Source organism: Phyllopteryx taeniolatus, chromosome 1 (genome assembly GCF_024500385.1).
Source record: "Phyllopteryx taeniolatus isolate TA_2022b chromosome 1, UOR_Ptae_1.2, whole genome shotgun sequence".
In the NCBI taxonomy this organism is placed as follows: domain Eukaryota; kingdom Metazoa; phylum Chordata; class Actinopteri; order Syngnathiformes; family Syngnathidae; genus Phyllopteryx; species Phyllopteryx taeniolatus.
In genome coordinates this window covers 41,759,590-41,782,307 of record NC_084502.1, presented here as the reverse complement: position 1 = coordinate 41,782,307, position 22,718 = coordinate 41,759,590, and the positions used below count along the sequence as shown (strand labels likewise).

The following is a 22,718-nucleotide window of genomic DNA, read 5'->3' as shown; positions in this document are numbered from 1 at the left end:
TTTGGGGGGCACTACACGATAATATCAGTCCAATGCAGAATCAACGAGAATTAATCTAACTATGCCTCAATCCTCAACGTCCTCTGCTTTCGTTGTGTTATGGTTTAAGTAGGCGAAAGAGGAATAACAAAACAAAAAAAAGTTAACTGCAAATATGCTCAGTAGCAGCAGTCAGAATAATATGACGCTTTCAGCACAGACACGTTAATGGCGGCCCTCAATAATTCGTTGTTTCGTATTCACGATTTTGCCTAACAAAACAAATCCACGCCTTGTCTTTTGATGTGACGACGCACTTTAGAGGGTTTCATTGCCTCATAACCGGCATTACAAATAACGCATTGGACGCAGGTGTGTGATGCGATGAATCTGTAACTTCGGTAGGACTTTGGTATTTTATTTTACAAGTCCCTTTCTTTATGGAGTCTGTAACCCTTCTGGTGACGCTGCCATGTTGACTCGTTCCCCTTTTCTAAAGAGCTTCAGTCAAATTTGTGTTCGGGACATTGCTACGCGGATACAGAAATAAAGACGAGCTGCCGGAGCGGAAGTGGTTGTTTTTCAAAATAAGATACTAGGAAGACAATAAAATACCTACTATAATATTAAACGCGGTTATTTCCTTTTTTGCAGCCCGTTACTAAAGGACCCTTTGTCCAGTACCGGTTCTCGGACAGGTGGTTGGGAACCCCCGAGCCAGAACCCACAGATTCTGTGATTTTAACACGACGGCTTAACGTTCTCGCGAGATAAAACGGCAAAAATTTGATTTTTAACACGACGGTTTGACGTTCTCCCGAGATAAAACGGCAAAAATGTGATTTTTAGCACGACGGTTTGACGTTCTCGCGAGATAAAACGGCAAAAATGTGATCTTTAACATGACGGGTTGACGTTCTCGCGAGATAAAACGTGGGAAAAAAACGAGACAATGGCCAACGAAGACACTTCATGAAAGCGTCGAGTAAACGTCTTCTTGTAATATTTTGTATGGATAGACGCTTGTTGTTTGCAAGATACAAATCCGTGTTACTGTCACTGGGTGAAAGGACGACAGTGTTGTGCTTGTGTGGCGAGTGCACGCGCCTCAAATCAGTAACAAGCGGCAGCGCTTCATCGGTCTACAGCACGAGAGCACGGTCACTTTCGCCAATATCCTCCCAACCAGGCATGTGTGACACAGCGCAGGTAGATGTTTACTCTTAAACATTTCTCAAGCCGCGTAAATTTGGACCATTTTTTTTTGTAAAGAAACAATTCCAACTGGAATGTCGCCCCCTCCTGGTTAGGTGGCAAATGAGAGTTGGAGACTGAACCACGTCACGGGGGATCTGTTCTCGTGTCCCGCGGACGAGGCTCTGGCCCACTGCATCAGTGAGGACTGCCGCATGGGGGCAGGCATCGCAGTGATGTTCAAGCACAAATTCAAAGGGCTCGAGGAGCTCAAGGGGCAGAGTGAGTCAACCCTTGATTTATATAAGAAATGGTTTGACTCTTGAGACTGATTTTTTGAAGAATTTGTCTTTTGGTGATGTCGTGTATCTTTTAATTTATCCAACCAGAGAAGCTGGTGGGACAGTGTGCGGTGCTAAAGAGAGGCGAACGATTTGTGTACTATCTGGTAACCATGAAATAGTTGAAAGTAGACATTTGAGGATCAGAAAGCCTGGTGTATATAACTATTTTCCTGCTGTCAATTTTTTAGATCACAAAGAAGAAGGTGAGCCAAAAGCCAAACTATGACAACTTGAGGCAGAGTTTGGAGGATATGAGAGCGCACTGTATCCAAAACGGAGTCACTCGAATTTCGATGCCTCGGTTAGAATCTCTCTCTCTCCCCCCACCCCCTCCCAAAAATATTAGATTAGATCCTAACTTTATTGTTTGTTGCACAGAGTACAGGCACAAAGACCAAAAAAATGCAGTTTATTAACCAGAAGTGCAAAGAGAGCAAAAAGTGCAGTTTATGAATGCTGGTGGAATATTAGGAAAACAAACAAACAAACAAACAACACAACTAAAAGATAATATTGGCCCCCTTCTCAAGTTCTTATATTTTTGCAACGTGTCACCACTTTAATGTTTAAGAGCATCAAAGAAATGTAAATGTTAGACAAATCTGACCCAAGTGAACTGTTTTTAAATGGTCATTTTTTTATTGGGGGAAAACATATTAAAAGTTACCTGGCCCTGTGTGAAAAAATAATTACTCCCCTTGTTAAATCATAAATTAATTGTGGCTAATCACAATTTTTGGTTAATTTTCACTGATCACACACACCCAAGCCTGATTACATCCAGACCTGTTCAATGAAGAAATCACTTAAACAGAATGAACTTCACAGATGAGCTTGTGTGTTTTGGATCATAAGCAGATCCTTTCTTTCGCCATACTTTGGCCTTTCCATTACTTTGGTACAGGTTAATCTTGGTCTCATCAGTCCATAAAACTTTGTTCCAAAACATTTGTAGCTCATCTCTGTACTTTTTTGCAAAATTCAATCTGGCATTCCGTTTCTTTTTGCTGATGAGTGGTTTGCATCTTGTGGTATGGGCTGTATATTTCTTCTCTCGAAGTCTTCTTGGAACACTGGATTGTGATACCTTCACCCCTGCCCTGTGGAGGTTGGCAAATCATTTTGTCTGGCAATTTCAATAAAAATGCATCCAAACTAATCTGGAGAAGCTTCATCATGCAAAAATACAGAGACTCAAAACACACTGCCAACACAACAAAGGGCTTCATCGCGGGAAAAAGTGGAAGGTCTTAGACTGGCCAAGCCAATCACTGGACCTGAACCCAATAGAGCATGCATTTTACCTCCTGAAGAGGAGACTGAAGGGAGAAACCCCCAGAAACAAACAAGAACTGAAAGAGGCTGAATACTTATGGCTGTGTGATATTTCGGTTTTTCTTTTTTAATAAATATGCAAAAATTTCAACAATTCAGTTTTTTTTCCGTCAATATTGGGTGCTTTGTGTACATTAATGAGGGAAAAAAATAACGTAAATGATTTTAGCAAATGGCTGCAATATAACAAAGAGTGAAAAATCGAAGGGGGTCTGAATATTTTCGTAGCCTCCATCCATCCATTTTCTGAGCCGCTTCTCCTCACTAGGGTCGCGGGCGTGCTGGAGCCTATCCCAGCTATCATCAGGCAGGAGGTGGGGTACACCCTGAACTGGTTGCCAGTCAATCGCAGGGCACATACAAACAAACAACCATTCACACTCACATTCACAGCAACGGGCAATTTAGAGTCTCCAATTCATGCGTGTTTTTGGGATGTGGGAGGAAACCGGAGTGCCCGGAGAAAACATGCAAACTCCACACAGGCGGGGCCGGGGATTGAACCCCGGTCCTCAGAACTGTGAGGCTGACGCCTTAACCAATTGTCCACCGTGCCGCTCTTTCCGTACCCACTGTATATAATATGAAATAAGATATTGTAAGTAATAATTGAACAATGAACATTAGCCGCAATATTGATATTTTAGCAGGAGGTAGTGCAAATAAGTAAGAGGCATAATATGATCAGTACAATGAATATTGCGGACATACTGTTCATGTCTGACAATTCTCTTCAAAGATGTAAAAGTTTGGCAACGTATTTTTTTTGTCTCTCTGGCAGTATTGGCTGTGGCCTGGATCGACTGAAGTGGGAAAGAGTTTCAGAGATACTGGAAGAGGTCTTTGAGCCTGCAGATATGTCTGTCACAGTCTACAGCCTCCCTGTGAAAGCTGAGACCTTGGTGATGAAGGAAAATATATCCAGATGATTCTTGGAAATGTTTTGCATTATTCGTGTTTGATGTTCTACAAATGTTGACCCTGATATTAAAGAATAAATGGTCTTTTCGCACTATATGATAAATTGAGCATCTGTTAGTGTGGTATTTTACACTTTTTACCCACCTCGTTTGCTGCAGTGATGGGCTACCACATCATGTACACCTGCACAATCTAATCGGATCAGTGCACGAGCTGCATCAAATAATCTGTAGTAGTAAGTAATGCTAAGTTTGGCTTGACTGTCAGAAATTTGCCATTATTGGAGTTTGCTCTGCTGGAGAAGTAAAGTTGTTGCTAAACAAAAGGGACATAATATTAGAAACATCTCTCAAAATGCTATAGTGCCGTTCAGTGGCGGCGTCATTCCAATTCTAAGGGGTTCTTAAGCCCCCGTAATTGATTTGGTTTTATTTTTATTTTTTACACTAAAATTGCCAACAAATTCCAGAAAAGTAGTTTAAATAATCACCTAACCTATCATTATTCTCTTAAATCTGATCACAAATCTATGGGTTTTTCTTCACTTCGTAGATGAAGATAGAGAGCCCTTGTAGTGTCGCTATCCACTCTGTTCCACTTCATTATATAGAGAATGTATTTATTCCAAAAACTACAGTCCATGTTTTACATGGGACCTCGCTTGCACTGGTACCTGTCTTTATTAGTGTGTACATTTGGCGTGTACCTGGGTAGCACAGAGGGTTGATTAAACGCAGCGTGAGGAAAAGTGAAGGATGGGCTATCATTATTCACTTTAATATGATCATAAGGTGAAAAAGGCTGATCACACGGTTGCCGACTGGTTAGCACATCTGCCTCACAGTTCTGGGGACCGGGGTTAAAATCCCGGCCCCGCCTGTGTGGAGTTTGCATACCCCGCCTCCCGTCCGAAGATAGCTGGGATAGGCTCTAGCAGCCCGCGACCCTAGTCAGGATAAGCGGTAAAGAAAATGGATGGATGGATGGATGATCATAAGGTTCACGGGCGTGCTGGAGCCTATTCCAGCTATCTTCGGGCGGGAGGCGGGGTACACCCTGAATCGGTCGCCAGCCAATCGCAGGGCACATAGAAACAAACAACCATTCGAACTCACATTCACACCTACGGGCAATTTAGAGTCTTCAATCAACCTACCACGCATGTTTTGGGGAAGTGGGAGGAAACCGGAGTACCCGGAGAAAACCCACACAGGCACGGAGGGAACATGCAAACTCCACACAGGCGAGGTCGGATTTGAACCCTGGTCCTCAGAACTGTGAGGCAGATGTGCTAACGTTTGGCTCACCGTGCCACCATAATAATATTAATAATAACAATAACTCCTCCACCCATATTGAACTGAAGAAATCAGAGCAGATGAGTCGAAGGAGTGACAAGAGGCGACATCTATGAAATGTGAGTCGCAAGGATTTCACAGAATAAAGCCATTTGTGATGCAGTCTAGGAATCATATGGAACTCAATACGGATATGAAATATGAAACATTTCAGTCAAGGTTCATCGTATAAAACCTATTTAACTTGAAGTTTTATTTGGGACAGTAATGATTAGAAAGTGAAGAGAGCCAAGAGATCAATATAAGCCCAATTAACATGGCCCATATACTGTTTTTCAAGACTAATATTACTTAAATATTTAAAAGTAATTAAGTAATATTTTTCTCCAACCGTTTTAGTCGCATATACACCCAAAATGTATTCTCTACAACTTCAAAAGTATTTGGGAGCCAACAGTTATTGTGTTGCGAGCCAAAGTCATGTCATTAGGCTCGATATTGATCAGTTACATCTTAAAGCTATAATCCACAACTTTTTTTGTTGTTAAAAAAGTACTTTTCACCCAAGCCACTACTTGAGGAGATGACACAATGCTGATTAAGCCATTCAGCTCCTCTCACATCTCGCTGCATTTGTCAGTATCTTATTTTTTATATTCAGTGAATGCCCTATTCATTTCCCTCACTGACCCGGTTGGTGGCGCGCTGCAAATGACGGCACGGAAATGACGCATGTCCTTCAAAACATAGTAAAAATGTTGTAGAATCACATATAAGGGGAATAACATGCTTTGCCTACGTCATATTGAAGTGATCGCTGTTCTTTTGTTGTAATGCAGAATTTGAGCTCGGGGGCGCCAGAAGTTACATACCCTAGCTTTAATTGAATGTGGTTAAATTTATCTGGAAGGGGAAGCATTTACAGTCTTGCACTAATGTCAATTGAAAAGACACACCCTTAAAGACAGATGGTGTTCGCTGATGCTTCCACTCACCAAGTAGCTGGCTAAGCCCCCCATCCATAAAACCTTGTGACGCCCCTTGGGCGGTTCTACAGTATTGCAAACCACAAACACAATAATGAACATAATATCCCTGATAGTTTCAATGAAAACTTAAAATTATCTTTGTAAAGGCAACATTTTTGATACAGCTCTCATATTGGATTTCGTTGGTTGTGATGGTGTACCTAATGATGTGGTCATTAATATGTAATTTATGTCTGCAATAGGTGCTTTGTGCTTCAGCATTGCATTGTTCTTGACTACACTACTCTGAGCCCAAATATCAGGTTTGTCTTTATTTGCACATTGATTGACCAGTCTGTTGCCTTTGTTTATTGAACAAATATTGCAACCACATCTCTTGCGGGCATCATTTAACTGCTCTTTGCAGCTGCTGCAGATGGTTCAAGTATGATCCATTATTGATCTGCTTGAGCATTGTACTTTAATGCTGCTGGGACACAATGGCAGTACCAGTAGTGAGTCGAGAAAAAAGGGGTGGGGACTCGGGATGAGCGTTCCTAACATCTATTTTACACTCATTGTGCAACTGGGGGCGCACTGTGCATTCGGTATAATTGCTAACATTTAGTAGGTTCAGTCAAGGGGATCCGTTGAGTAATTTGACACATCTGTACTGCTAAAATGAGTATTCTAAACCACAGTGTGACTGAACAATCTGGCTGTGACACGCCCACTCTGCTGTGGGGCACCTTCAATAATTCATAGGGAGAAGGCATTAACCGCTGTATACACTGGCTCCCCCTCTCAACCCTCTCGTTGGATGACTATTTCGGCATTACTGCAGCCGACCCCGCTGCCCCCCCCACCCTCCTTGCCTGGCAATCAGGCTGCACACTGCAGCAGAGTTTATAGCTGCAGCGAGCGCTGGGGAAACCTCCCTCCACATGCTGCTGTTGGTGCTGCTCGGCATCCAAATGTGCCCTCTCTTTGTCCCCCACGCTGTATTAGCTTGTCCCGCTGTAGCCTACTTATTCAGTCTTCATCCCGCCATCCCTGCACTCCTGAAAGACGTCCCACCACTTTGCCTCTCCAAGCTGTCCAGCCCCCACCCCCTTGTCCTCCATTCCTTTTTTCTTTGCACTATGCGCCTAAAAATGCAGAGCTCAGCATTCTTCTCCTCATGCTCTCAGGAAAAAAAAGGGGGGGGAAGAGAGATGAGCTGGGCGGGAGGTGCCCCTTTCCAACTAATGAACAGAGCTTATGTTATTGAAAAGCAGCTTGGCCAATCAGAAGGCAGTGCAGGCAAAGACAGCAGGGGGAAAAAAAGCAGCAGAGCGAGTGGGCAAGAGGAAGAAAAAAACTGCAGTGTGTGAGTGTGTGTAGTTTGTTTCCCTCCCCTGAGCAGATCTTTATCAATTTGGGTGCTCCGGTCTCGGGGTGCACTCTGTGTGTGTGCAGTTAACAGCAGGGCCCAGCAAAGGTGTGTCTATTTGGCCGTCTTAAGACTGTCAAAGTGGAAATAAGAGAAAGTAAGCGGACATTGATTGTTTTTTTTTCTTTCTATCTCAAAGTGTCTTGGTGTCTGTGGAGAAGAGCCCTGTGTCCGGTGGAAAGCAGGCAGCATAAAAAGGTAAGCAGCTGCTTTCCTTTTTCTTTTTCACACCATGGTCTTACACTTTTTAAACTTCTTTATTGTTTCATTTTTTTTTTGCTGTATGGTTGAGTGTTTTAAAAACAACACTGACAAGTATTTGTAGAAAAGCAGAGTGAGAGGCGAGCGAGAGTGAGGGGGGGAAGGTTAGTGTGGGACTCCCTGATGCTTCCAGGCAAGTTTCTGTGCACACGGTTCTCTAGTGCTGCAGTATTCCCATACATCCTGAGTGGAGCGGTCTCATCATTGCCTGTGCGAGGCATATGGACTGAAACCAGCTATTGTCTTCTGAAATTAGTTGTTTTCTTTAAAAGCCTGCTTGGGTTTGCAGTAAAGTTTAACATGATACTAGAAATAAAGGACAAGTTGCTGTAGCCCTGCATGTTCTCCTGGTGTGTAAGTGGGGTTAGACAGGTAACATTTTTTTCCCCTATGATTGTGGTTTGAGCATGAGTGGCACAAAAATTGTTGCGTAGTTAACACAGAGGGTTACTTTTACACTTGTTCAGGGGAATTCTTGTTATTGCATCTCCATGGATTTCTTTGTAAATCTGACCTTCATGGCTTGTCATGAACATGTCATCTTGAAGATTTGACACTGTCCAGCAGTGGGCACTGTGTGATTTCTCAGCCACTCTCTGTAAGAGATGTCCTGCAGCAGGACTGGACGAAAAACAAAATGGATAGACTTTGTGTATTTTATAGGTTTGGTTTAACAAGTACAGTGTTTACTTGTTGATATTTAGAATAACACTTTTCAGAATCAGAGCTACCATATAAGCAGGATCTGAAGACGTTTTAATTATTAAAGAACGACTTATCTGCAGGGATAAGACCGGATAAAACCAGGCTGTGTGGAGAGCATACCCGATTTCAGCACCTTGGACAGATCATACAGTAGTGAGCACTTGCTAAAAACTCTTTGAAGGCAGTGTTTTCTTAAGTGTCATTGAAATCACAAGAACCAGTTTAGCCTTATGCATCACCTTTGCATTTTTCTACTGGTCTGAAACTACAGTTACTTTAGAGCATCCATCTTTTCTGTGGCCAAAACATTTAATTATTCATGCACCTCTTCTTTTCTAGATCACACCACATGTACCTGCATAGCTTGCATTGGTGCACCGAGCTTGAAAAGCCCTGGCCTGTTTTTTTTTATCATGGAATGTTCCAGAACCTTCTCACACATATTCTTTAACCATCAGGAATGTTCTGCTGCAGCAAAATTTATCAAACTTTCCTGGCATGATGTAATACCTCGCAGCTAATTGTGTTTTGTGCTGCGTTTGGGCAGTAGCAGTTGTGTCCAAACTCTTGACAAAATGTGTCAAATATATAATGACTGCAGCTCTCACTGACATCTCATTGACATCTGCAGGGACATAAATCTTAACTTAATGTCATGGTTGAGAAGAAGCAGAGAGAGGTCTCTGCAGGATGCAGCTAACACACATCGCAATAATCATAAAACTCAGCACACTAATGGGAAACGGCAATGAGACCCCTCACTGATCCCCCGAATTAGCATTTATCTTTTGTAAAGATAGTATCTGAGTGCCTACGACAAGATGTTTTAAACATTCGTGTCCTGGGATTGACCTCAATCCACGACAGCCAAAACATTATTTCACAAAGTTTTTGACAAAAGTCTTGTCGATGCTAAAAAGGCAAAGAGCATTATTGTGAGAGCAACATGAAGAGTTCTGCATGTAAAAGAATGGGGAGTCTGTGTTGGACACATTCTGTCCCAGACTGTGTGACAGGGCTATATGGTGCATTCTGGAGTATGAAGTCAGCGGGATGTGCTAAATTGGAAACACAAAACCTTTTACATCAGGGCAAAGAGCAAAAGAGCAAAGTGAAAAAAGGCGAATGCCATTCGAATGCTATTGCGTTGGAATAGATGTGAACATGACTTACTGTTTTAGGTTGTCCATAAGACATATACACACTTGGAGATATGAGATTCCTTAATAAAGACCTTGACGTGTAGCAAGGAAGGAATATGCTACTCATATACCCATCCAAATCTTGTTCCTGTGCACAAATTGGACAGTAAGCAAGGATGCTTAAATGCAGAATACAAAAGATGCTTCTTCTTCGAGTATTCAGAAAATGTTATGAAACAGGAAAAAAGCAACGTGAGAGGTTAAATCAGAAAGGTATGAGAAAGCGAATATATGCGAGAGGTAGAGAGCAAGAAGGAGACATGTTCAAAAGCAGAGGAGAGAGTGGGTGTGCAAAACGGAGCTCGGAGCACTGCAGTACATTGCGGTGCCCAGCCCCCGCTGCGTTCTCTGCTCGCCATCCGGTTCCATGCACTGAAGAGACCCCTGCAGCAGCAGAGCTGCACATTTTAGCGAGCTTCTTGCTGCAGGAATCTCACTAAGAGCGCTGGCCAGGTCCATTTTTTCAAGAGGGAAATACAATGCTCATTTATTATTTGTTTCTTTTCTTTAAAGAACAGCCCGTTAGCGCATTGTCATGTAGTGAGAGGGAGTAGTGCACGCTCCCCCCTGGATTATGTAAGCGTGGAACACTTTCGCCCAATACCAGCTTCCCTGGTTTGCTTTTGTTCCAGAAGTGACACCTTTGCAAACACGGACAGGCAATTTATTGAATTGGCTCCAAAAGCCTTGCAAACAACATTAACCCCTAAATACCTGACGTTTGTATGCCAGTGGTTTGACATTTTGAAGGCGAAACCCCGTTTAGCAAATTAGAAATAATGATCCACTGTGACCATCATCTCATGCGGGCTCATAAGAAATAAGAAAAATAGTAATTTATCCCATTTAGTCTATGCTTAGATGACTCACACACAAATGCCACATGCTTAAATTCAGTAGCACTAATCATACAGCTTTTGGCAGGACAAGCAACACTTTCTTCCCAATACACACCAGTACATGAAAGCGTACAAACACAGGCACGCAGATGTGAAATGAATCATAATCATGTCAAAGCTTGAGGAAACGGCGGAGAAGCTTGTTTCCGTTTCCATAATCAGCTGCAACGTTTGAGTCCAACCGCCTGCCCGGGGGCGGCGTGGCCATGCGCTGCGTGAGAGCTTCCCTCATTATATCTGCGCTCTGGTTTCCCTCTATTTGCTGACGTGACTGGTTCACACTGCGTAGTGTGAACTTTCCCTGCTCAAGGTCCAGTCGTGTTTGCTGCCCTTAGAGGTTGCAGGAGAGATGTTGTTCAGCGATATTAAATACAACACGTCACACTTTGTTTGCCACTGATTTGCACTAAAGCAGCAGCGTGCTTGGAGAAAAGGCAAAAATAGATGGAGATAGTTAGTCACACCAGAAGGAGGATATGGCTTCATTTCCATTAGAATTATGTTACATTTATCAGGATGAATGAAATGAGAAGGGGCAGAGCATGAACTACCGAAAAGGCCATTTTGGGTAGTTTCAGGAAATATCTTTAATCAGTAACAGAGATTTTTGTGCCAAAAAAAAAGTTTCTTTTACCGTGTATAAAAACATTTGATCAGCCATTGTGGCAAATTCAAATGTATCGTGTTCGGATTTAATGTGTTCATAATATATGGAGAGAGAGGGAGTATTGTAGTGTGGGAGAGCTTGCAGCAGGGATTTAGAGTGCTGCATTGAGCTGCATAATTAATGGTCAGGGGCGGAGCTATAGGCAGTGATAATTTGCCATGAAGAGCAAGCTGCTGCAATACTGCTAGAGCAGGACAAGTTTGTTGTTTCCTGCCAAAGCAGTGTTAGTGCACACAGAGACCTACTGCACGCTCTGTCCTTTCTATCTTGTGTCTCCATCCCATCTGCTCCCTCGGCCCTCCAAGCCAGTCACCCCAGTGAGTCCAGTATTGTGGTCAAACTCTTCAATTTGTCCAAAGCTCTGATAATCATCTGCTTTGTACCAAAACACCGTCCTGTATGACACATCTGGTGCAACTAACCCATCTGGCGTGGACCATGAGCTAGGAGGAGGTGTAGCTTACCTCTGCAGCATAGTGTTAAATTTAGTTCTTCTGTGCCGTTTACATAAATGGCTGGTTTTAAGAGATAACACATTCTTGCAAGGAACGATGGTCTCTTCAAGCGATGTGCTCACTAACGTGCTCAGGTGTGCATGTGCATGCATGTGACAAGGAGGCCCTCAGGGTCTGTGAAGATTCCTATTGAATCTAAATAATTGTTTCCAACTGTGGATGTATTCAATGTTTTCATATGTATGAGTGTGCTACCTGTCGGTTCTGTCGGGGCTCTGGAATGGCTTTCCCTTGGCCTTTTCCAGGGTGATATTGCTTAGCTCGCCACATTGACATTGTGATGCATCGCTTTCGCTTCTGTCACATAACTTCATCATCACTGCAGATCAAGGCTTGACCTCTTCTTTGTCTGTATTGGTGCAACAACCAAAGGGAGCTTTTCCAGACCTCTGTATTTGGACCCTAGAATGCTCCATTTCCTACCCAGTTTCTGTATGATAGAACACCACAAGTTTACTCTCAAGCGTGTGGATTTGTCCTCATCCTGAGGAACCACACGCAGGCTTTTGAATTGCGTCCTGTTATGTCTCGAAGCCTCTTTATACACAACAAGAAAGACTGTAATGGCAGTGCTTTCAATCTCTCAAGAGAACACTTAGATTACAAAATTGTCACTTTCATGCATAGGCTGAGACTGATACAGCTAAATTTTGACAGTGGTCTAAATAAGAGTGCCTCCCAAACTTCCTTAAATGTACTGATATAATCTGATGGCAGTTCGTTATTAAAGAGTATGGTTATATAAAATCCATCGATACATCCATTTTCCTGATTAGGGTTGCAATTGAGCTGAAGCCTATCCAAGCCGACTTTGGGCAGGAGGCAGGATTACACCCTGGTCGAGTTGTCAGAGAATCGCAGGGTTAGAGTAAAATGGCACTATGAAATGTGCTTTCATGAAACACAATGCCAAGAGTTTTGGAAAAAGCAACAACAAACACAGCAGAGTTTTTGTCTGGGAACTGAATGCTCACATTGCTCATGGCAGATAAAAGGTTGATGACAGTGTTGTAATAAGAGTGGACCATAGACGTGTGTGTTTATGCCTTGTTAATTCATACACTAGACCAGTGTTCTTCAACCTTTGGTGAGCGAAGGCACCCATTTTACAATAGAAATATCTCACGGCACACCACCAAACAAAAAATGTCACAAAAAGTATGAATAATGATACCGTATAATGATTATCTTGTCTCAAATTACTTACTCAATATGAAATCTGGGCCCATTTAATTGAACACATACCTGATGTAGTCACAGGAAGCCATGATTCTTTTATATGAATGCCAACAAGTAGATACTCAGGTTTATTTTACCCTCTGCCATCTAATGGAAGAGCATTTAATTGTACTGCCTGTCACCAAAAGTTGCTGGCAAAGATAGATGAACAAAGATATATTTGTACTTAATAATTTTTGGACAGATTAAGTGATATTGGATAATTTCCTGCATAAACTTTAATGATCTCTCACGGCACACTAGTGTGCCACAGCACCCTGGCGTGGAATCACTGAGCTCGACATCAATCAAAGCATGCGTGTAATCTTGACGACATTTTAAAAGATACTGTGATTGGGATCCACAGCGTGCTTTTCAGTATCACTTCCTTCACTTCATGTTAAATCATGGCTCCGCATTACAAGGATCTTGATAGTACATTCATGGAAGCTTCCTTGGACTTGGATTAGCCAAGCAGCAGCAGCATGTACCACTACACCACCGGTGCAATTGTCACACTGCACAATGACAGTTTATCCGCCCTGTTTAAAATTTCCCGATTATCAATTTGAGTCGAGTGCTTAGTCAATATTGCCTCATGGAAAAAAGGAGAAAAAAAAGTGTTCCTCCACGTACTTTTCTTCTCCATGAGCAATTGTCACAGACACGGTCCTGAACATTACATTAAGCTGCAGTATGTGCTCGGCCTCCAGATGTAGGCGGTATTTGGTAATGTTGTTTGCTTGGAACCCACAAGCATCTGTCATCTATGTCCTTTTTATTTGATCTTAAATCAAACAACTTCATGGTCTCCTGTTTTCCCATTTGTGTACATCTGCGAATGCTGGTATCAGCCAGTGATTAGAAGAAAAGAGGAGAGAGCTATTGAGCAGATGCCCAGCATGAAAGCTGCTTCTTTTCTATTTTAATATTTTGAGGCCTCCTTGCAGGCGAAGGACACATCAAACACGATGAAGTTATTTATCAGTGCTTTTATAGTAATGTACCTTCATCTTTTGTGGAAGGGCTGAGAGGTATGTACTAAAGAAACAGGAAAACTGGAAGTAAAAGACAAGTACTACATCGTGACTTGCTAAACTGATGTGATATGAATTTCAGTTTTTGCATCACATTCATTCAGAAGTTTTTTGACCTTCACATAGATCAAATGGTTTCTGCTTTTTTCTTCAGTTACCAGCTCCCTTTTCCAACTTGAAAATATTTACGTAATGTCCTTATACTTGTCAGATTAAAACGTGATTAAAGCTCTGCAAAGGATATAGAATCCAGCGTTTTTATTTATAATGCCAAATGATGAGGCCCTCATGGTGGGAGGCATTTGGAGATGATTTTTCTTGGTCTCATTTTCTCACATCACATCAACGTGACATTTGACCAGGGGTGTGTAGACTTTTTTATTTCTACCTGTAGGTAGTACAGTATTCAAATGTTCTGAGACATTCAATTTTCTGTTTTCATTTTCTGTAAGCCAAAAACATTAATTTGCGAGAAATAATGGCTTTGTGGAACAAAATGTTGTAATACATAGGTGTCACTTTCTGAAATGAGTGACAAAAAATCCATCCATCCATTTTCTGAGCCGCTTATCCTCACTAGGGTCACGGGAGTGCTGGAGCCTTTCCCAGCGATCATCGGCCAAGAGGCGGGGTACACCCTGAACTGGTTGCCAGCCAATCATAGGGCACACACAAACAAACAAACTTTCGCACTCACATTCACACCTACGGGCAATTTAGAGTCTTCAATCAACCTACCACACATGGTTTTGGGAAGTGGGAGGAAACCGGAGTGCCCGGAGGAAACCCACGAAGGCACGGGGAGAACATGCAAACTCCACACCGGCGGGGCCGAGGATTGAGAACTGAGAGGCAGACGCGCTAACCAGTCGGCCACGGTGCCGCCGTGACAAAAAATATTAAACTTTTTCATGATCCAGCCATTTTCTGTACCGCTTATCCTCACTAGGGTCTCGGACGTGCTGGCGCCTATCCCAGCTATCTTCGGGCGAGAGGCAGGGTACACCCTGAACTGGTTACCAACCAAACTTTTCATGATATTAAAAATTTTTTTTTAGATATACCTGTACATCCAATTGCCATGCACTCAGGGCGAGTTAAAAAAAACAAAACATGGCTTTTATGTGGTTACTGGATTCCCCCAAATTATCTAAGCGATGGATTTCTTTTATGTAACTCAGTAATGTTTGTCTTCCACTAACACTTCCAGTTCCATCACTTCAAACTTCATTTTTCATTGAGTTGCTCAAAGGGGGACTTTGAGTTGGCAGCCTGTTACAGCAGCTCCGTTAACTTTAAAAAACATTTGTAACACCACCATTTAGTCTTCTTATTGCGTCCTTCTAAACTGGTAGCACTATTACTGTGTTTTAGCCATAAACGTTATTGGGAGAGAATATCGGCATATATGGCATACACGGAATATATGTTTACGATGCTCACATACAATTGCCAGGAGCTACTCCGCTATAACCATGGAGCCAAAATCCCCTCTGCGCACTACCCGGAGTAGATGGTAAGAGATGAGGAGCAAGAAGGAAAGGAGATTTAAACTGTTCATTCCATCAATCATAAAGAGAACATGAGGTCACTCCCCAACAAAACAAACATACTAACGGCTTTAGTACACAAACAGCTGTTGTGTTCCACAGAGACATGGCTGCTTCCTGGACATAACATGGATTCATCTCTCACTTTGTTGTGCCCTTGTGTTTACTGGATCCCAGTGATGCCTGCCTGGTACAGTATCTGCCACCAGCTCGTCTGCGTGACTTCGGCCCACCGCCGCTGCCTTCCTCAGCTTTCTCAATGCGGGGTGGATCTCCTGCTCCTAACGAGGCTGGCTTGGTTTTATTTGTAATTGTTTTATGTTACATTTTATTTATGTACATCACTTTGTATCAGCTGCTGTTCATTTCTAAATTGCTCTAAAAATAAAGATGATACCATTTTACGCTCGCAGGGCTCTCTCAAATGTTCCACGGTGAAAACCCTGAGCGCTACCTAAAGCTCAAAACCCTTTTATAAACACCGCGGTCTCCACCAATTTTACACCTACTGCCAACAGTGCGTGCAATCTGTTAGATTGAGTGCGCACACGATTTTGCACCTGCTATTTGGGATCTTAGTGTCAGATTGCAATTTTAGTAAATCAAGCTCAACACACCCACCAAAGAGCGCTCGCAATCTATTAGCGTGCACCTGCAATTTAATGCCCGCTTTGATCTTGGGCTCTGTACACACATAAAGGGGCTGTTTTTGTCCTGATTTTTTTGTTTTGTTTTTGTCCCGACATCAAATGCCAGTCTATCTTAGTCTTATAAGATTTTCCTACGAGATTATCCTGTGGTCGGAGGTGTTTTAAGAGTGAATTTGTCCCAATAATAGGGTCCAAAACAGGTGGAGGCCAACAATCTTAGATATTAAACATGTTCAATATCTACGACCAAAAATCTTCATGTGTGTCGGGAAAGGCGACTACTGTACTCCCAAGTCACGACTCAGTGAATTGTGACGTGAAATGGGATGTAGTCAATCAAGAATCCACCTGACTGAAGAACAAGGAAGGTGCCTTCAATAAAAACATACATATCTTACCCGATGTTGTATTTTGTATAAATGGAGCTGCACAGGAGTATACTATTGAAACTGCTGAAATGTCAACAAATAAGAAGCCGTTAATATGTTGTTGATTGTCAGTTAGTTCATCTTGGCTCTTTCAGTTAGTAAGCATTAAGCATGCTAATGGTGTGCTGGGTTTATTTTCTTTTTGTCTAAGTGTGAGGAGGACAATTAGACTACAATATTGCACAAGGCTGCTAATATATTAAGTGAAGAGAAACATCATAATAAGCACTTTGTGTGATTAAACAGATAAGGTGATGTTTTTTTGTTTTTTTTTAAGTACAGTGGTGTGAAAAAGTGTTTGTCACACTTAAATGTTTCCCATCATCAAACAAATTTAAATATTAGTCAAAGACAACAGAACTAACCATAAAATGCATGTTATAAATGTTTTTTATTACTAAAGGAGAAGAAAAAATCCAAACGTACATGGCCCTGTGGGAAAAAGCGTACATTTTTGTTTCTGTTTTTTGGCGGTGGGGTCTTAAAAAATGTGTTTACCTCTAAAAATAATGCACCTGCTGGCATCCCCAAATTTATCGGAGCCATTGATTCATTTTCTATAACTTCGTAATGTTTGTTTACCTCTTCCAAAAACACTTCCAATTTCATCACTTCAACCTTCTTTTTGCACTTGCTGTGCTCCTCCCAGATGTTCCGTGGTGAAAACCATCAGCGTTAACTCAAGCACAAAACTCTTTTAAAAACATCAGTCTCCTGTTGCCAACAGCGTGCGTAACTGCTAATAAACAACAGAAGAGGGAAGAAGAAGCATCCAGCGTCTATTCTAAAAAGTGCCATTACTATATTACTATATACACACGGGGCCTGATTTATTAAGGCCTGGTACACACATAAGGATTTTTGAAATCTTAAAAAGATTTTTTTGTTTTTGTTAAATCTCTTACAGATGGTGAGACCCCCACACATGAAGACAGAAAAATAGGCATTTAACAGTTTTGGTCGTACTGTGTATGGCACAAGTATCAAACTCAAGGCTCGGGGGCCAGATCCGGCCCGCCACATGATTTTATGTGGCCCGCAAAGACAAAATCATGTGTGTCAACTTCCATTATTCTTGTTCAAACCAGACGGCAAGAAGTATTTTCCAAAGCAAGTCTATATTGATGAAATCACCTTTCTAAAACACCGCAACACTCAGGAAACATTGGCGCAAACATATTCGGTAGCCTGTAACATTAAGGCCTTCAAAATAAAAGCCAACCAGTAAAATAACACGGTTCACACTCCTGAAACGCACAGTCCGGTGGGCCTCGGAAATGGAGGACCAGCTCGTGGAGCTGTAGGAAGCCCGTGAGTCTGTCACCATCATTTCCCTCTTTCATGTGTCTTCTTTGAAGGTGCGCTGTCATGTTTTGTCTTCTTTGTTTTAGTTAGATCACGTTTGATCTTGGACGGACTAGATTCGAGATAGATGATGGAAAAGAATGTTTTTGGTGTTTTGTGTTGAGCTTGTCGGAGCACCCCGTACACCAGGGGTGTCAAACTCATTTTTGTCGCGGGCCACACTGTAGTTACGGTGTCCCTCAGAGGGCCGTTATGACTGTGAAACCATAAAAATCTTTAATCGCCTCATCATATTTACACACAAAATGTATAAACTTGTTTTGGAATCAGAAATCTAGGGTAATGGGTTTTCAACTTGTATTAATGTTTGGTAACGCAAAAATGCTTACAATATCTCAACGTTATCATTTATGATATATGACAATTTGAAATTTTGGTACAGATTTGAACAAGAATAATGGAAGTTGACACACATGATTTTGTCTTTGCGGGCCACATAAAATCATGTGGCGGGCCGGATCTGGCCCCCGAGCCTTGAGTTTGATACTTGTGCCATACACAGTACGACCAAAACTGTTAAATGCCTATTTTTCTGTCTTCATGTGTGGGGGTCTCACCATCTGTAAGAGATTTAACAAAAACAAAAAAATCTTTTTAAGATTTCAAAAATCCTTATGTGTGTACCAGGCCTTAATAAATCAGGCCCCGTGTGTATATAGTAATATAGTAATGGCACTTTTTAGAATAGACGCTGGATGCTTCTTCTTCCCTCTTCTGTTGTTTATTAGCAGTTACGCACGCTGTTGGCAACAGGAGACTGATGTTTTTAAAAGAGTTTTGTGCTTGAGTTAACGCTGATGGTTTTCACCACGGAACATCTGGGAGGAGCACAGCAAGTGCAAAAAGAAGGTTGAAGTGATGAAATTGGAAGTGTTTTTGGAAGAGGTAAACAAACATTACGAAGTTATAGAAAATGAATCAATGGCTCCGATAAATTTGGGGATGCCAGCAGGTGCATTATTTTTAGAGGTAAACACATTTTTTAAGACCCCACCGCCAAAAAACAGAAACAAAAATGTACGCTTTTTCCCACAGGGCCATGTACGTTTGGATTTTTTCTTCTCCTTTAGTAATAAAAAACATTTATAACATGCATTTTATGGTTAGTTCTGTTGTCTTTGACTAATATTTAAATTTGTTTGATGATGGGAAACATTTAAGTGTGACAAACACTTTTTCACACCACTGTACTTAAAAAAAAACAAAAAAACATCACCTTATCTGTTTAATCACACAAAGTGCTTATTATGATGTTTCTCTTCACTTAATATATTAGCAGCCTTGTGCAATATTGTAGTCTAATTGTCCTCCTCACACTTAGACAAAAAGAAAATAAACCCAGCACACCATTAGCATGCTTAATGCTTACTAACTGAAAGAGCCAAGATGAACTAACTGACAATCAACAACATATTAACGGCTTCTTATTTGTTGACATTTCAGCAGTTTCAATAGTATACTCCTGTGCAGCTCCAAACATCCAGAGAGCTAATCATGAAGGGCAAGCTATTAGGTCTTTGTCAGACACAGATCATTAGGCAAGTTAGATAAAATCTTCTCTAAGGTCTGCGAGATCTGCGCTAACTGATGTTCCATTATAAAAGTGAAACACCGACAGCGAAATCCATGGCTCTGTCAATGATTAGTTGGATGTCAGCTAGCCAGCCCTTAGCCTAAGAAAGAAGGTGTTGCATTATTAAATGCGGGACATTTTGTCTCAAGAGGAGTTTCGGCCTTGAACACCAATGAATACAAAGCACCAAAAGATGAAAGGGAAAATCATTTGTACATCATGTTCATACTTAGTATATCAATAATTTATTTAAATTGTTTTTAAAATACAAAATGCCACATCTAATTCAATATTTAATTTCCTTTGATGAAGAATGGATACAGAAATGTTTGACTGGCTACATTGTCCTCTGGTGAAATAACTTTTTCAAATACTGTATGGCTTTCAAAATATAAGCAGTGTTATAAATATCGCAAGCTAAGGCCCATTTTCTCCACCAGCTTTTCATCTGCACTTGAGTTCTGATTCACATTGAGACTCAACCCAGGCTTAAAGATCAATGTTCCAATGTTCTGACAAGCAGCAGATGGTGCTCTATCCAGTGATTTACTGCTGCATTGCCAGGGGTGCACTTCTCCTTGGCAACCCTTCTCCTCCTGAATAACTGAGAATCCTTGAGTTGACTGTGGAGAATTTCACATGATGTCACTGGTGCGAAAAGAGTAATGTTTTGTCAAGGCTGTGTGGTTTTTAATTGTTAAGGCATTAGTGCTCATCTGCTGTGGTTTACTAAAGAAGCAGGCATGATGAGTTGGTGAAAGCCAATTGGATAATAAGCTCATGGTGTCCGATATACATTGTTGTTCGCTGGTGTTAAAAATGATGACAAAATATTGTGTTTAACTTGTTTCTTGGTTTGCTGCTGCTGCCGCCAAATTAAAAAAGTCAAGCTCTACAACGTTGTGAATCTCACAACATTTGTTTATGTCACAGTGGCAACAAGCCAATATTTTGCAAGAGAAAGACTCCTACAGTGTACATTATGCCAGAATGTGAGGTGCTGCGAGTGTAACATACACTCCTTATTAATGTTGAATACAACACAAATTCCGACACAATTCATGTTGGACTCTGTGGCTCAGTTTGTAAAGCCGTTTACAAGAATTCTTACATTTCTTTATGCATGGCTCTTGTTTGGATGGATTGTTGGAACCTGTGGTGTTGTCTCGCCTGTGAGCTCAAAGCTAATTACTGTATATTAACATTTGTTAGTTGTGTTGTGTGTCACTATTAAGCTTTGGGAATGTATCCAAATAATTCTCTAATTGCTTGCCAATGAGGTAAATGGCCATTAGCTAATGGTAGAATACTCAATTGGGATGGGAACCACTGACACCAATGAATGATTATGATTATAGTAATAGAAATATTAGGGTTGAAGAGTCTCTTAAGGGATACAGTTTGTTATAAATGTGTTTGGTGACATATTTTTGTATCTAAACTCCTCCCCAAAAAACATGCAAAAAAACTAAGGAGACAATCATCACAGTGAATGTTTATGACCGTGTTGTAAAATTGTTTTTATTAGAATGGTTTGTGTGAACCATTTGTACCTTTTCAACTCATTCTGAAATGCAGAATGCACTTGTATAATACAGTGATTTACAACTGATCTCTTCCTTGATTTTAGCAGTTTCGCAACAAATGTATTGTATGATGCACGTATCTACATATGTCTATCTAAATGATTTTGGGCAGTGTTGATTATAAGCTATCTGTTACAATAATCATCTTTTAATTTTCCTCTTAAACTGCTTACACGGAATGTTACAGCTTTTTCACAAGAAGAAGAGAAAATTTGATTCTGGGGCACAACTGTTCATCATGATAATCAAATCTCACTTTTCTGCCTGGGACTAACCAAGATTTAGTGCTTGTCATTAATAAAAGACGGCACCATTTTGCTGTATGGTATTTTGTGCAGAAACACTGTTGTGTTTCCAAAAAGCATCGATTGCTCTTGTAGTCTTGTTGCTCCTCTTCATTGATCCGCGATGCCACTCTCAGATTCCGAGGCTACGGGAGGGCAGGTGATAATAAACAAGGGTGCTGGACTGTGGGTGTAAGAGCATCTTCATAGCACAGTCTCTTATCACAGAAATATTGCCTCATTGCTTACGTGCTGCATTAATTCTACAGCACTGGACGTGTACCTCAATAGAAAGGTAACCGAAACACTCCTTTTAGCAAAGACAATAAATCATTCGACGTTAACACCAGTCTGCTTGACTTTGAATTTTAATCAGGGAGGGATGTGTGCATTAAAATGCATTGTTACCTTTCTGTCCTCTTCCCTGCGCTAGTATGCTTCAGAGGCCATTGCCTAATTTAGGACTTAATGAGTGCTTAATTGAAAAAGCCTCTCTGTCTACTGTACAGAAGATATGAGTTAAATATCGCCACGGTGTAGGTCATATCACTCAGCTACAGATAATAACTCTCTTGATTCATGAGGTACTGCCATTTCCCCCGAAAAGTAATCGCTCCTTTACAAAGCCGAATACTGTAACTCCGATTGTCATCTACAAAGCATGTAAGCATCACGGTGGGAGTTAAATAACCTATTGAAGCCAAAAGTATTTGTACTTAAATCCAGCATGTTGTGACTCATGCAGTGTGAGAGACAGAAAGCCATTAAAGCACTGACACTGACATAATTATGCAGCAACAAGAGTCAGTTTTAATGTGGCACAAGTATACTGCAGCTCATCATGAGAGGTGAGCTGTCACCCTCAATTTGCGTTGGACCAGTGGCACTGTGCTTTTCCAAGTTTGGGTCTTGTGATGGATTTCTCTGACAATGTGAAGGAAGGTTGAACGATCCCCACGAGTAGACTCTCGACTCATCACTTGCGGATTTTCTGTCGTTTGTCCTACAATACCTTTGACAGCATTAAACAGAGCCAAAAGAATGTCCCTCTTGCTCCTCTGACTAGTTAAGTACTTCTATTGTCTCATGCCAAGATGGAGCGCTATTATTTTCAAGATGTGCAGATCACTATACAAACAGTGACACTGGTTCTTATGTTATCCTTCTTTATTTCGTATACTATTAAAGGTCATAACCTGCACCAAATAGTTTGTTTCATAAAATGGGTTCTTTTTCAAGTCATTTTGGAAAAAATCTTTAGAAACAAAGGCAAGGTTGACATCCATTAGGTGCCAATAAGCTCAACA

General features: G+C 41.3%; 2 protein-coding genes across 4 annotated transcripts in view; both read left to right on the top strand.

Annotated features, from left to right (window-relative positions):
- The first annotated feature begins 23 nt into the window (after window positions 1-23).
- Window positions 24-3,880, top strand: oard1 (O-acyl-ADP-ribose deacylase 1). The gene is made up of 5 exons (XM_061796266.1): window positions 24-1,188; window positions 1,290-1,455; window positions 1,563-1,621; window positions 1,706-1,818; window positions 3,634-3,880. Exons 1-5 carry the CDS (start codon window positions 952-954, stop codon window positions 3,779-3,781), a joined length of 723 nt encoding a protein of 240 aa, XP_061652250.1. The 5' UTR covers window positions 24-951; the 3' UTR covers window positions 3,782-3,880.
- A 3,480-nt stretch (window positions 3,881-7,360) lies between these two features.
- Window positions 7,361-22,718, top strand: part of syt2a (synaptotagmin IIa) — a 97,184-nt gene continuing 81,826 nt past the window's right edge. For 2 of the 3 annotated variants that reach the window (XM_061796145.1, XM_061796176.1), the window contains exons 1-2: window positions 7,361-7,519; window positions 7,611-7,669. The gene's annotated coding sequence lies outside the window, so the exon portion shown is untranslated. The remainder of the gene's footprint in view (window positions 7,520-7,610; window positions 7,670-22,718) is intronic. The other variant, XM_061796126.1, reaches the window with a different exon arrangement.

Excerpts from the sequence above, each read along its gene's own strand:
- oard1 (XM_061796266.1), top strand. The coding sequence starts at position 952 with ATGAAAGCGTCGAGTAAACGTCTTCTTGTAATATTTTGTATGGATAGA. Across the intron at positions 1,189-1,289 it reads GCATGTGTGACACAGCGCAG|GTGGCAAATGAGAGTTGGAG; the intron begins GTAGATGTTTAC and ends CCTCCTGGTTAG. Across the intron at positions 1,819-3,633 it reads ACTCGAATTTCGATGCCTCG|TATTGGCTGTGGCCTGGATC; the intron begins GTTAGAATCTCT and ends TCTCTCTGGCAG.